This window comes from Callorhinchus milii, unplaced genomic scaffold, assembly GCF_018977255.1.
Source record: "Callorhinchus milii isolate IMCB2004 unplaced genomic scaffold, IMCB_Cmil_1.0 Scaffold1, whole genome shotgun sequence".
Lineage (NCBI taxonomy): Eukaryota > Metazoa > Chordata > Chondrichthyes > Chimaeriformes > Callorhinchidae > Callorhinchus > Callorhinchus milii.
Window position 1 is genome coordinate 89,429,784 of NW_024704742.1, and position 16,083 is coordinate 89,445,866.

Genomic DNA, 16,083 nt, shown 5'->3' on the forward strand with positions numbered 1-16,083 from the left:
GGGATTATTGGTCAGGCCATGGGGAGAACCTCGCTCTACCTTACTAAGCCAGTTGGATCCATGGCGTCCTGTTTGACCCTCGACTATCCTGTGCCATGACACCTCTGCAACATTGCCCGGCTCCGCCACGGTCTCAAACTGCAGGCCGCCAAAACCCTCATACACGCTTTCATTATATCCAGACTTGACTATGTAAACTTCTTGCTTCTCGGCCTACCCAACTCCTCCCTCCATAGGCTGTAGATCACCCAGAACTCTGCAGCCCGAGTCCTCTCCCACACCAGGCTCCGAGACCTTTTCACCCCCAACCTCGCCTGATTCCGCTGGCTTCCCATCACACAGGATACAGTACAAGATCCTGGTCCTCACCTTCAAGCCCTGCATGGTCTTGCGCCCTGTGACCTCCTACCATCCTGCTCACTCCCTTCGCTCGGTGGGTTCCGGCCTGCTTCACATCTCCTGCCTCGTTCGCCCCACTATTGATGGGTGGGCCTTCTGGCACTCTGCCCCCACCCTCTGGAACTCAATCCTGCAGTCCCTCCTCCTCACCCCCTCCCTTGCCTCCTTCAAGATCCATCTCAAGACCCTCCTCTTTGACCATTCTTTCGATCTCCCTGCTCACCTCTGCCCTCCCTGATCCTGAGCTCGGGACCAAAACTCTTACTGTCCAGCTCCTTGGGACATCCTCCCACCCCGTGAAAGGTGCTTTGTTGTCTTTTTAAGATAGTGCTATGGGCATTTAATATCCACCTAGACAGCCACACTTGGTTTAATGCCTCATCTGAAGGACAGGATCTCTAGCAATGCAGTGCTTCCCCCAGCACTGAATTGGAATGTTAACTTAGACTACGAGTTCCTCGTCCCAACATGAGGTTTAAACCTACAAACTTCTGGCTTGGAGGTGAAAGTGCTACCAACTGAGCTCGGCCGACACAGCCTGGTAAAGGCAAAGTCTAAATCGACTGCAAGCTGCACAGAAAAAATTGGGTGGAAATCCCAAAGGTAAAATGTGAATTCAAGTTGAAACCTTGCCTTGTGTAGAAAATGTTGCTGACTATAGTAGTGTTTGTCATGTTTAAACTTTTGGGAATTGACTGCAGTATTCATTTAGAGCAATGTTCTCGAGCCTTTTTGGTTACGTGTGGTAAGGAGTACAAATAAAAGCACTACTTGATGTTCACAAGAACAGTCATTGATGCAGTCTGCAGCATATGGTCCTGATGCGAATAAACTCAATATGCTGGATCTTTTACTTACAAATGTTTCCAGGCTTGTTGGTGGGATGGAGTTGAATCGATGGGTAGAGTAGTAAGTGGAGCTGTTCTGGGTTCATTTGCTGCCAACTCTTCCATTTTAATGCTTTTGGTTCTCGTTTCTCAAGCAGGCAGCGAAAGTAAATTAATTGAGCAGAAGCGCTGAATAAGAAGGTATTAGATCACAACCATTACCGCTGCAGAACAATGCACTTTACCACCACATTTTATTTGTGCAACCCGGCACCTGAAGCAAATGACTAATGATGGATTATTTTTCCCACCACCCAAACACTTTCTTTCCCAGACATAATTGGAAACATTCCGTGTGTCTATATGTTTAACTCTTTGACCAAATGCATTCCACAGAGAAAGCATCACCAGTAGTCAGGGAGCTGTAATGTTCTGTGCAGTATTTTTTCTGTTAAAATGGGGGAATATTTGTTTTCATAAACTCAGTTTACAAATTCTCCAGTTGTAGGAGAGCGGTAAGCCTCATTGGCAATTGGCAGCCTCATTTGGTATAGGTGGCTGTTTTGGTTTGCAGTTTAAATTGAAAACGGGTGGCAGTTCTATCATGATGACATTTGTTTTTTTTTAAAAAAACAATCTGTTCAGCAGACTCAGTATATTTGCATCCATAGCTGGTCCTTGGAGTGCTTTGAGACTATGATGAGCTCATGGTTGCATCTGTCATTCAAAACTGTCAATGTTGAAGCACTTTTTTTTAGATATCCTTGACGCAGTAATCTGTGGTAACTGCTGTTGGTGCAATTTGTAGCATTGATGAGAAACGTAAGATGTGTCTGTAAACTAATGCAGTCTGGATGAACTTGTGCTCAAGGTGTCCTGTGTGCAGAGACCGTGTTGGACTCCCAGTGCATATTGTGCTGCTGCAGAAATGTTCCCTCAATAACACTTTGAATTACAGAGTCCTGTAGCTCAGTGGTTAGAGCACTCGCTTTGCAAGCGAGAGACCCGAGTTCAATTCCAGGCAGAGGGCGAAACCTTGGGCAAGTTTCCTTACTCCACACAGAGCCTAATAATAATCCCTCAAAAAACTAAAAACAATAATAAATTGGTCATTTTCAATCTATGACTGTTTGTGGGACATTGCTGTGCGCAATTGGCTGCCGCGTTCGCCCACAAATATACAGTCAATTCACTTTACAGTGTGTTCTGTGAAGCGCTTTGGGACGTCCTCCCGACGTGAAAAGCGCTATATCAAATGCAAGGATTATTATATAGCGCCCTTCATGCGGGGCAGCATCCCAGAGCACTTAACAGTGATGGAACCTGACACTGAGCCAGGTGGAGAGGGAGGAGTGGAAGTGACCATAAGTATGATCAAAAAGGAAGGTCTTTAGGTGGGATTTGAAAGTGGGAGGGGAAGGGGTCAAGGCGGAGGGAGAGATTCAGAGTTTTGGGGCATTGTGGCTGAATGCATGGCCGACGATGGTGAAGAGGATAAGTGACAAACGGGAGGCTGAAACCTGCTGATCGGAGGCAGTGGGGGTAAACAATTGGGAAAGGTAGGGAGTTGTGAGGGCATGAAGGGATTTGAAAATGAGTGAAAGGATCTTGAAATTGATCCGTTTGGTAATTGAGAGCCATTGGAGCCTGGCAAGGGCTGGTGTGATAGGGTTGTTGTGCAGGTGAGTATCCAGGTGGTGGAGCTTTGGATTAATTGAATCATGTGTATGGTAGAGCTGGGGAGACCAGCGAGGAGGGCATTGGAATAGTCCAGCTGGGTAGTCACTGAGTTGTGAAAGAGGGTTTCAGCTGCTTTGGTTGTGAGGTACAGATGGAGTCGGGCAATGTGACAGAGATGGAGAAAAAAGCGGTCCTGGTCAAGGAACAGACCCTCATCACAAAGGTTGAAATTATCAACCTAATGTATCAATGTGACGTCATCCGTCAGATTGCCAGCCCAGTTAATCATTATGGTCAATGTTGTGTTATGTATTTGGATTGAGCTGCATGTTAACATTTCAATTGGCTTTCCTCTTGGCCATTTTATAAGGCTGCTTGAGATGCATTTAAATGATTGGAATGAAGAGCCTAAATACAGTGGAAACAATTTAGTGTCATCAATGGCCTCGTCTATTCTGCCATGAGTAGGATGCCCTCATTCAGTGAGTTTGTTTTTTCAAGTGAAGTTAGTAGCCTAAATATTGCCCCCAACATAGAGGGGTTCACAAATGTAGTTATATTGTGTTGCCACCTATTGATGAAGATTAGGGTTAAACTAACTGAGATTAGTGAAGCTCTTGTTAAATACGTGGACAGTTACATTGTTGACTGACTATTCTGTGTAGAATAGATCAGCAAAATTTTGTATTTCTCACCTGTGTGAAAATATAATAATCCTTGCATTTGATAAGCACCTTATCATGCCTTTGAAACATCTCAAAGTGCTTCACAGAATGTCAAATGGCATTAGCTATATTGGCATATTCTGGATAATGTGAAATAGGATTAGGTAATCTAACATGACTTGATGAACCTTTCTTCTATTTGCCCCATACCCCCAATTTGTTTTGAAGATAAATTACACTTTCTCTTGACTGCAACAAATGTGATCTTGGATCAAATTTATTATTTTCATCCACATTTGTGCAAATGCTTCTCTAATGAATTAATTTTTTTTACTAACCATCATTATGATATTGGAATGTTCATATCTGATTTATTTTTAAAAAATGAATTTCCCTTAAAATGTTTAGTTACAATGGTGAACTGACTGTCTTAGTGTGAAGTTTTCCCTCATCGTGCACACATACTGTAACATTTGATATCTGTGTGGATAAAGCTGAATAGCTAGTAGCCTTTTTTCATCTGGTATAGGCTTTAGGGATGTCTTGGAAGTGCTAAACTCTGAAAACTGCCCTCAGGCTCTAAACACAAGCTGGCTGCGTTGATTGTAATGTGGATTTGAACCCTTCAGCCAGCTGAATCTGCCTATACTTTTGGAGGGAAGGAGAGCACAGAGGCAATGCTGCTTGTATTGCAAAATCCCAACAGCTATAAAACTGATGAAAAGAGCATCAAGTGAGAAAGTAAATCTTTTAAAATGTTTTTTTCACTGGAGATGGAACGTGGTATGGTGTAGGAAGGTTCAGGTAAATGGACATTGCCTAATCAAAAGCTCAATCGGGTAGACTAACCTGAAGTTTATTGCAAAAAGAAGCAGTCACAGCAAATCTTAATTTTTTTAACCCCGAGTACGGTAGCTTGAAAAATCTTACCTGATTGCAGAATTGCTCAGTTTCTGATCTGCATGTCAGACAAGTTCTCGACGAGCCTTGCCTGTGGCTGAACATCAACAATCTTGAAGCTACATTTGGATTCCTGCTATAACAATAATTTAATGTCCATAAAATAAGAAACTGTTTATAGCGGGTCACATTTAAAAATCCTGTCTCGGTCAGTGCTGCTTTGTCGTTGCTACTGACGTCATGGAGTTCATATTGTGTTCAAAGCCGGCTGGTCAGTGGCAATCACTCTTGCGGGCATTTCCAGCAGTTGCTGGGACCGACACAAATATCTGGAGGCTGCCTATTCGCTGTGCAGGAAGCCAGCTGGTCATTCTCAGAAGTGTACCTCACTTCTGCAAACCGCAGGGTTCTCAGTGTTGTACAGCAGCTCAATATTAATAGTAACACTGACTATAATTGGTTCGAATCAATCACCTGGTTTTGCTCTTTTTCTAACTGAGCCAATGCCAAACTTGATCTGCTTGATTTGTTGCTGCTCAGCGTAGTGTAATGTCTCTGTGAACATAGGACCAAGTGGAAGTCATTCAGCCTGCAAACCTGAAATGGTTTGTGACTTTCACTCTTTGGGTAAGGCACTGTATAATTACAAATTCTTAATCTTCACATGAATTGGCAGACTGGGTTTATGTCACCCAAAGGGCAATACCTTCAACATTGCAGTGCTTGCTCAGTACTGCATTGGAGTGCTAGTCTCTATTGTGAGCTCAAGTCTTGGAGTTTGAGCCTACAACCTTCTGACCAGGCAGCGTGATATCAACTGAACTAAACCTCTCGATGACTTAAACAATTCTGTTGGTAAGAATATTGTAGGATTGCTGCCAGCAAAGAGCCTTTGAGCCTGCTTTGTCAGGGCCATTTCCCTGGCCCTTTGCCTGAATCCCCAAGGATGTAGAGCTGTGTGCTGTCTACTCATGAAGCCTTGGATTAGAATGTAAAGGAACTTCCTTTAGCATCCATCACAAAGCTACTGATTTTCAGACGATCTGAAGCCAGAATACCTTTATCAATTAGACCGGCCTATGATGCACATGTTCAGTACAACAATTCTGATAATAGCTGCAAGTGTACTGGGTTGCTTTTAAAACATCCCATTGGAAAAGAAAGTAAACTCTTAAGAAATTATTGGAATATCAAGTTTGGTATTTTCTGTCTTGTTTTTCCCAACATGCAACAGACTGCAATTCACAGGTTTCCATCGATGGTGATGCTATAAGTTTGATTACAATGTACTTGCTTCATCTGGCACCATGTTCCCCCCAGATTAGTGAGCATCTACTTCAAGTGCAACATCCACTTGTGCACCTCTTTGCTTAAGGAGGAAGATTATATGGGAGAAATTCAATGAATTTACAAGGTCTTCTGCACTGCGTGAAGTTCAGTGATCTCCCAGCTGTTGTTGATCCAACAATTGTTTCTTTCCAAGTCCTGTGCTTGTCTGGTTTTATTTAGCTCATCTATATGGAACAATGTTTTTACGTACTGAAGTTCAATGGATAATTTTGTTTCTGCTTGTTGCAAGCATGGTGTGATTTAATTTTTAAAAGGGGAATGAACTTGTGCACTGTATAAAAGCAAAATGACTGCAACTACTAAACAACAACATTTTTGAAATGTGATGTACAGTAGCATATGAACAGAGCAAGAAGCTCCCCAAATACCGTTATAGAAACAGGAAAATGATGCCACCCTGAGTGAAGGGTGCAATATAACTGCACATTGTTGTCCATCCCTTCACAGAAGGCTATTTAAAAAATAAGTGAGTGATTTTTGCTTCTAGCAATCTTTCCTTCATTTCCCATTTGTATGCTAAATTCTTGCAATATTGATCATGAGCAAGGTGTATCTGACTAAACAATTGGCTTTAGGGTTAGGGAAAGGGAAGGAAGTGTTTAAGGGCACAGTTCAAAAAGCAATGGATTCTTCTCTAAACTCATTAATGCTTCATACCATATCTTCAATATACAGTATTTTGTTTCAATATAGTATTTTAAAGGGTACAAAATTTGGCAGATTGTTGAATTAAACCTCAATATAGTGTTTTTGTTTATTTAAAAAAAACCTACAGAAAACTGGCTTCAATGCTACATCAATAAAATAAATCTAGACCCGGGTGGAGTTTTACCCCAAAAGTGTTTTAAAATTGTACATCAGTTTGATGCTTTTAAGATATAAATTTCCATCCTTGACCCCCATCTTAAGCATTTTTCTTTGGTCTTAATATAAAAGCTTCTGCACAGGGGGATGCCTTTCAGTTTGCCTATGATGTGTACTATAGGTATATACTTTATATGCAGTACTATTTACTGGATTCTCTTCCTGCTGCTTTTCCCCACATGATGCAGTCCGACCCACTTATGTTGATGTGTTCTAATTTTGTCTGTATGTCTCAAACATGTAACAATCAATTGTGGTAGGATTTTGGCGAGCTTTTCATTAATCTATGGCTTCATGCATCCTCACCATCTTCATATTTTATGGTTTTTTTTCTTTATCTGGGATGACTATATTCCTGCTTTGTACTCGATGTTTATGTGTTCGGCAGATTTCAACCAGCTGTGTAGGGTGCTGTGCTTCATGGAGAATGTTTCACAGATTTCTGCACTTTCCGCTCAATTGCTTTGATTACGAGATATTTATCTTCGCATTATCAAATTTAATTCCAGTCGTGGTATCCATCGTGGTAAACCAAGAGCAATAGACTATGATCGGCTCTTGCAACACAGCTAATTTATAGGCCTAACAAGCCTAATACTTGTTGCATTCGCTGGTATGTCACACGTGGAGATAAGCGCCTGTCAACATGAGTGATAATAAAAGAAGGCCTTTACAGCCACAACAATTTGCATTTATATAAGCCCTTTACACCGTGCAGTGTCTCGGAGCGCTTTAATAGTCTTAGGGACTTTAAAAAAAATGTCTTCAGTGCCGGGGTTCGTTGACAGACATTGCAAGTTCTTGGTATCGATGTGTAGCGAAGGGACTAGGATTTCACTTTTTTATTGGCTTAAGCACGATGTCAACATGAATGAGTTTGATATAAGCAGGTAGGATGTGCTGCACAATGAACTGCACATCAAGAATTTCCTGAACAGTTAATTACATTTCTCTTCACCTGTTGTTCTCTTTCTTCCCCCTCCAAAAAAAGAGATTATATCATCAAAAAATCTAAAAATATTCCACTATCTTTTTCTGTAAAAAGAGTTGGCATTCAATGGAAAGGTAAAATGTTTTCAAAAAAAAAAGGATAATTTTGTACTTTAATTCTAAAATGCCTTTTGCCCACCTCACAGATTCTAAGATTGGAGCTTGCTTGATGTTTGAATAGTTGATTAAGTTCACTGATTCTGTTTGGGAAATAATTGAGACATTGAAGAGATATTGACCCAATAACATGCTTGTTTTATATACCTAAACATTTTTTAAAAAAACTAATAAAATTTATATTCTGTTATTGTTGTACCCAAGTACCAAATTTGTTTTATCGAAAGAATGTTTTCTGATGTCACTATTACCGTAGCTGTCGTTTTTTCTTTCCCAGAGTTTTTTTCAATGTTAATTTTGCTCTCTGTCCGACTTTGCTTGAAACAGCTAGCCACCTAATTTGCCCACAAATGTTCTATAATGTGTTAATTTCTAGGTCATCCCATTATTTGATTTAGATTCAGTCTGCCTTGTGATTTAGATACAGGAAGAGACTTGTCTGATGATGCTATGTTAAGGAAATGTAGAGTTCTCTCAATTTCCCTCCTATTACAAATTATGTGGCTGTTCATGTCTATTTATGGGACATTGCTGTATATGGCTATCGCAACATTTACTGTAATCTCTAATCCATTATGTTTTGTAAAATGCGTCGACTTCTTTTACCTATTGGATGCTATGTAAATTAATAATAATAATAATAATAATAATAAATTGCTAGTGAAGTTAGTTCATATTCTGTATAATGAATTTTATTAGGCAATGCTGCAGCCATTTGTACCAGTATGGTTACAATAGCAACTTCCATTTATATAGTGGCTTTTAGGTCAGTTTCTCTTGTCCAAATAAAGGACATCTGGAGAAATTCCTATTTATTTTCGAATGGGATTTTTATCATTCACCTGAATCGGCAGATGCTGGGACATTGGTTGAATTGAACATCATTTGAAAGATTTGTTAAACTTTTTAATCGGTTCAGTTAGTGAATTTTTCAGTTTCCCAGCTGATAGAGAAATTGGATTATAAGGTTCGTCTTGTACTATCTCTTTGACCAGGCCTATGGCTGCCAATCCTCTTCTCCCTCACTAGTGGTCTGAGATGCTACCCTGCGAAAGCACTGCTATATAAATGCCGACTGTTGTAATGATTATAACCCACAACTTGCATTTATATATCACCCTTCACACCGGACGGCGTCTCGGAACACTTATATTGTTGGGAGGATATCTCTAAGCGCTTTACAGGATACACTGCGAAGTGTATTTTGTGGGGTAATATAGTATTGTATCCCATAGCATAGGTTTTTTAATGTGTAATGTGACCTGGAACTTGGATTTGCTATTTGCTTTCGATTCAGTAAAATAAATTTCAAATTTTAAATGGTATGTTTGAGTTTGTAGCTCATTCTTTGGTTACTACTGGTCCTTCTTCCATTCTCCAAAGGTTAGCAGCAAGCCTGGTGCTCTTTTGGTTTGAATAGGTGAACAGATTTTTTTAATGATTTGGAATTTACTAAGATGTTCTTTCAAAATGGGTAGAGGTTTCTTAATTGATTAACTTCTTTATAATGGTTCATATCTTTGTTTTCTTCCCTTCTCCCGTGATAGATGGGATGTTCACCAGATTGTAGAAGTAAACAACTCTTATGTATTATCTTGGGTTTGCTGTAGTGAGAACATTTAAAAATGAATTTATCTACAAGTATAAGTGTTAATCTTACCGCTGCCTTTTTAAACCCTATAATTGTTTGTTCGTTTGTCTGGTAAATGGTCGTCTAAAGCTTTTTTGTTGAATTTTTATGCGATGTATAATTTGTCCAAATATTGCATTGCACTGCTTCAGGCCAGTAAATGACTTTGCTTTGCTCTGGGGATTGAGTTTGGAGGTGGAGAAAAGGGACAGAGTGAATTGAGTCAACAGTGTTTATTGTAAGGTGAAATACAGAATATTGAAGGGTCTGTGGAATGAGCAGGGCAGAATGATTAGATTAAGTGACTGAGGAAACACCAGCAGACTTGATTGGCTAATGTCCTGCTTTAAGCACAGTTGAAGAGACGTTATGCACGCATGCACACCCACTTTCATTTGCGAAATTCTATATAGGATGAGATTTAAATGTCAATTAATAGTTAATGCAGCCCAGAGTCCCGTGGAGCTTTTCCTAGGGGGTTGTTGGATTGTCCAGGAAATTTAGGATTTTTAAAAATAAAAACTTGCAGTGACAGTGGGCTACAGCTGTTAAACAAATTGAGTACATTGCCAAAATACTTCAATCTGTTTTTAGATCAGAAACCATGCCCCACCTTAATTAAATATTGGAACTTTAACTTGTTATACGTGTGTCAATTCAGAATATCTAATGTGTTTGATATAGCTCATTATGTCATTGAAGTCTCAAAATGCTTTGCAGGATTTCCACTAAAGTGTAGTGACTATTTGTAGACTACTACGGTCAATTTGGACCCAGCAATGTCCAACAAATGGCTATGAAGTGAATGACCATCTATCTGGAAAATTGTTGGCCAGGACACTGGGAGAAAATCCCTCTTTTTGAATAGTGCCACAGGATATGCAACGTCTACCTGAATAGGTAGAAAAAAGACTTCAGGTTAATATCTTATAAGGACTGATGAAAAGGTTTTGTTGGGGAAATGGGGGAAAAAATATTTCTACTGGTTTGGAAACTAAAGGGCATAAATTATAAAATCATTCCCACAAAAAGGCTAGAGATTAGAAGCTTTTTACATGGAGGATTAAGAAATGGTTTGCTCTACCAAAACCTACTGAAGCCGTATCTACAATACCTTTTTTAAAAAGGGAAACGGGTAAACATTTGAAGAAATCATTCAGTATGAGGAAGAGATTGGCAGTAGGATTCTTGTACCTTTACCCTTAATCTATAATTGGAAGCCTCTTGATGAGCACAAGAACCATCTGTTCTTGTTTCTACCCATAATTTTATTTCAATATTCACATCCATAAAAAGCCACCCAGAAAACAACCACTTTTCTCTGTTTCCAGGCAAGTTTCCAAAATGTACCTGTACATGCCACTTGTGATAATTGCAACAAAGCCAACATCTGGGAAATCTGTATTGCCTATCTACTCCCGAGTGTCTATAAATGACAATTATCTTTACAAAAGAAGTTGAATAATAGCACCCTGAATTTTCTCTCGTCTTGCCTTTCCTTCTCGTTTTTTTTTCTCCCAAATTCCCTGATCTTTTCTGCCATTAGCTAGTTTGATTCACTTTCCCATTGTCTAACCTTTTTCTCTTTGCTAGCCTTTCCATAGTTTCACAGTTATCAGTATTCTCTCCTTTATGACATCTAGCAGAATCCATCCCCTCCTCAAGCCCACCTTTAGTATGATAGATTATCTTCACACTACTCATTTCATAGTTTAACAATGCAGATGTTCACAAGGCTCTCTCCACTTTCTGAACGTGTCGCAATGCACTAAGAATCTTGCTGTGATGTTGCTCTGTCTTGAATTGGAGAAATGGTTTAAACATTCCTCAATCCTTTATTGACCCAACGCACAAATTTAACCCCTCGATTAATTAATGTAATGGTCCGAAAATGCCTACTTTTCTTGAAATGCTTTCCACTCTAGGTGAGCTTTTCCAATTTGTCATTACTACTATTGGAATTCAACGTGCAAATGTTACTGTAAGTGCGGAATTAAGTTGTGCTTCATAGCCACTTCATTGTAGTATATAACTGGTATTGTAAGAGTAGAAACAGTTTCAATTCAACAGTATTTGAAGTCTGGATTTAAAGAGGTAGTGGCCAGCCAATGGCCTACAGGGCTGTTCAAAATTGACTCCTCCCCCCCCCCCCCCCCCCCCCCAATGTTTGCACGAGTCTAGGTAAGTCTGTATTTGATTTAGTGTGTGCATTTTTTTGCTTGATTTTTATTGCTTAAATCAAAAATATAAAGGATAATGTTGATGATTGCAAGAGAACAATTACATTTTTTTTAGGCATCCTAAATCACAGCAATCCCTGTAGGTTACACTTCTCCTAAATGAGAGAAACCTAATCCATTTGTTCTGTAATTCATGAAAGCTTATAATATACTAACTGTACTTGCTGTAGCTTCGCTCGCAACTGAAGGATCCAATGCGGAATGTAGATTGTCACACAGGCAGACATTTAATTTTTATCTACACTCATCTCGGAGGACTCGGCGCTTTAAAAATGTAATTTGGCTGGTGTTGTCGTGTTTTAGCTTTAATAATATAATAATAAATAATCCTTGCATTTGGTAGACCACTTTTCACGTCTTCTAGACATATCAACGCGCTTCACAGAATATACTGTAAAGTGAACTGACTGTATATTTGTAGGCAAAATTTTTCTTTGTCTGTTTATTTTGTTCCCGCGGCTTGGCTGTGTACGTGCTCTGTAACGCTGGATGCCACAGTGATACGGACCCTCAGTGCAGCCACTGTAACTGCAGTGTGTGCGTACATACATAGCTGCTCTGTGATGTATGATGCAACAGCACCACTTTGACTCAGTGGCCACCAAGTGTAACTAGCAAAAAATCCAAACTAAAATAACTAATGAACGACAGGAGATACCTGAAAACAAATATGCCCATGTCACTCCCTGGTGCAAGACCTTTCTGATGAGGTATAAATCATGTCTGTACGTCAATCGGTTATTGGGATCTTTCTTGAAGCGCAGACAGACATTGTCGTTTATTAGTATAGAAGATAGATAGAAGATTATTGGATCTGGTATTCTGGCAGAGGTACTTCCTACATTACTCCAGTTTGAAGCCCACACAAAAGGATTTGCTTTTTTTACTAGTTGAACGTTATCTTCAGTTTTCACTAAGAAATAATACAGTTGGATGTCTGCAACTCCAACGATGTTCCGTTCTCTAGAGGTTAATGTGGTCTCTAAATGCAGTGGTTTTGTTTGCTGCTAATTATCTGGACAAAGTAAAATATTCATTAACTGCAGTATACTTGGAAACAAGACAGACAGTATTTTGCATTTGACAATTTTGTACTGGTTCTTGATCTGACGCATCATGAACAAGTGCTAAATATCTAATGTAGTAAAGATACAAATGTAAAATAAACTGAATTGATTTCTCAATAGCTGCATTATCATTTTCAGTATTTTTAACACTGCAATACAAAGCTACAGTCTTAACTTAATTAGTTTATAAAATAGCATGCAATTTTTCAAAATCTGATTGTCTGAATAATTAAACATGAAACGAGCAATATTTTTTAAAAAAAACACCTTACGAAGGACCCAGGGAAATATTTTTGAAAATCCATATGGTGCCATCCAACTCCAGTTGCAGTAAACCAACTAGCTTTGTTTTACTTTTTGCATTTCTCCCACAAAATATACAGTCAATTCACTTTACAGTAGATTCTGTGAAACGCTTTGAGACGTCCTGAAGACGTGATGAGGTGCTATATCAAATGCAAGGGTTATTATAAGTGAGGAATTCTAGCGGAGAATGGTTTTCTGATTATGCAACATCTAAATAATGCATGCCATTCTAGCAGACTTCTCTGGGGGAAAAAATTCTTTTGCCCTTGAAGTGTGTTCAGCGCGACTGCAGATTTTAGTTGGTCTGCTCTGCTTGTGTAATGTCTGTCTTCATTTAAGTAGATTATGATGACCCTTGCATTGGTATAACTCCTTGTCGTCATTGAATATCTGGTGTTTCACAAAATTTACCATAAAGAAGTAACGGCTGTATGTTGTAGTCCAACTCAGCAATGTCCCTCACACATAGCGATGAAGTAAATGACCAGTTTTTGCAGGAAGATTCTATAGTATCTTGCTTTCCCTTCTGGCGGTTCCCTAATTGAGTAGTTAACGGGAATGTTGAATATAGAATGTTCTGTGCATATGGAATCTACTGCGAAACACTGCACATCTGACTTCCAAACTGCTGAAAGATTACCTTGTGTACAGATCTGTTTAGCAGAAGCAAAAAATCCTAGAGCAATGCCAATTTTACTCAGGACAAAAGGTTAAATAAACATTGATGGATGTTGTGGCATTGTAAAGTAGGCTATAAAATGTGGACACTGTGTGATGTGTAAGTGGGCTTTTTGAGAAAGTTAAATTTTTGTTTTGATGGCTTATGACCATCCCTTATTGCGCGCCAGTTGATCTGTCAGAATTGCAACCCTGTATTTTTTGCTTTCTAATTAGTTTTTAACATGGTGATATGGATACACATTGCAGAGCCTGCAATTTTGTCTATCTTTGCATTTCTGTCTCCTATTCATAACATTAAATTGTCCTGCATGGGGAATTTTCAATTGTAGCTAATCTTCAAAACTAGAGGATTAGATTGGAATTGCCTCAATAATTCTCTTGAGCCCAAACTGCATGGACGTGATCTGAATATACATAAAGCATTGTAAACTGATTGTTGCATTATCTTGTTAATCTAACATACAGTACTCTTTTGTGTCCATATTGCAGACGGCAACTCCAAACTAACATGGCAGTCAGACTGTGTGATGTGGCTACTCTGCTTAGAAGTGGTTCGTGGGCTGCAGAGCCTTGGACTGGGGTCTGTGGGACTTTTCTTTAAATTCAGTCGTGACTTTTTAAGATATGTAAACTTAGTATTGAGGCCATACCAAAAGGTAGAATACGTTTACAGTCAGTCCATCACCACAAATCCAAACTGTTGCCTGTAGTCTATAGCTAGCCCAAACAGAGAGGTAATACATGTATCCAACATTGTAATGAGATGTGGATTTTTAAAATATATTTGAGCACTCTTCTGTATGCTGCTGCAAATTTTGTATAGAGCTTCTAAGATTGTCAACATAACTAATTCCAAGCTGTGTTCCTGATGAGTTTGGATTTGTGGCAATAGAGCATCAGTTCCTCAAGATTCCATAGTTGCAATTTAGTTTGGAAGCATTGCTTTAAATGGTCTGAATCCCTCTTTCAGAAAGATGTTTCTTGAACTTTCAAATTAGCAAATGTAAAACTTGTCAAGTTCAAATTGAATGGCTTGCTTGAATAAATAATGGAGCCAACGTGCCACTTGTTTTTGGTATGGTCTAATAGAACTTTTAGATTGGCTATAAAATGGATTTTTTTTAACATTACTGCCTTGTTTAAGCACCTGTTTAACTGAGTGCTACTACGTAAAAATAATAAAATTGGGTTGCCAATTGCAAATGGAATTTTGAACAATGCCTCACATTTGAATTTGTGCCTAAACGCCATTTTTGCAATGTTCAAGGTTATGTTGACCACATGACTATTCCGTTTGCAAAGGCATCTTAACGTTAAGCAACATTAAAAATGTAGAGTAGATGGTTCTTGGACCAATAGTGCATATAGGCTAGTGCAGTTCTTCACTTAAATTCTGGCTTAATGGGTATTGTTTACCCGTGATGGAAGATGAGAACTGAGTTAATTATAAAAATCATCCCCGTCCTTCAGAAAACTAAACACCAACGACTAAATATTATTGTAAACCATTGTCTCAAAGTGTTGGGGTTTGTCAGCTCTGATTATGGGTGATTTAAGCAACTCTGTCTGAAGAGATTAGGTAGTTTCTAATGTTTTTAGTAATCCCATATTCAAACAAGCTCCAGGTGCTCACATTAAAATGGCAGCAGTGATTTTAACATTTTAATATGGTGAACTGCCTATCACTTGGTTTTAAACTTGTGCAGATTTGATATTCTGTACAAAGTGGATATAAAATACCAGAATCGCAGTTTAACACAATCTATGTTGGATGGCTGACCTGTGTTACAAGCCTTGTAAAACTGCATGACCTATTCATAAACATGAGAAACCATCAAAGCCTTTAAGCGGTAGTTCTTTCTCCTTTCTCCTTCCTTCACTTCTCCATCTATTGAAATTTGCTCATACAGAGGTGTATTCAAGTTTTCTTGGTAATTTTGGTGTTGTATTCAGTTCTACCACCAGCAACTCAATGTTCACATTAACGTAGGGCCCCTCTCTTTTGGCAGAATATCATCAGCAATAAAGAAGTTGATTTGATTTCCTGACCTTGTGTAGAATTTAACTTTGCTACGGCTGTTCTCCCATTACTAACCCAAGCCAGTAGGTTTGCCTCCTCAAACTACATGATCACCTTGTGCTGTATGCTAGCGTGAGGTTTTTGCCTTGGCTTCACAGATAACATGCTAACCTATTGGATTCCTCATTTAAGATATCGTCTTTAGTTTTGATTTACACTTTCGTACAGCTTCCAAAATTCACCAGCCTTATAATTTAGCTGGACTATGGGAGTTTCAGATGCCATGTGTCGAATTGCAGAGTTACTGGTGCATGAATCCCCTTGGTAGATTTGATATTTTGGCATTC

At 39.1% G+C, this 16,083-nt stretch overlaps 1 protein-coding gene across 3 annotated transcripts in view; it reads left to right on the forward strand.

Annotated features, from left to right (window-relative positions):
- Positions 1–16,083, forward strand: part of elavl2 (ELAV like neuron-specific RNA binding protein 2) — a 63,975-nt gene that overhangs the window by 13,397 nt on the left and 34,495 nt on the right. For 2 of the 3 annotated variants that reach the window (XM_042333005.1, XM_042333010.1), the window contains exon 2: positions 14,206–14,296. The exons of the other annotated variant lie outside the window; for it this stretch is intronic. In XM_042333005.1, the coding sequence (XP_042188939.1) occupies positions 14,225–14,296 (72 nt within the window). In that variant the 5' untranslated portion in view covers positions 14,206–14,224. The remainder of the gene's footprint in view (positions 1–14,205; positions 14,297–16,083) is intronic. 3 annotated transcript variants of the gene reach the window in all.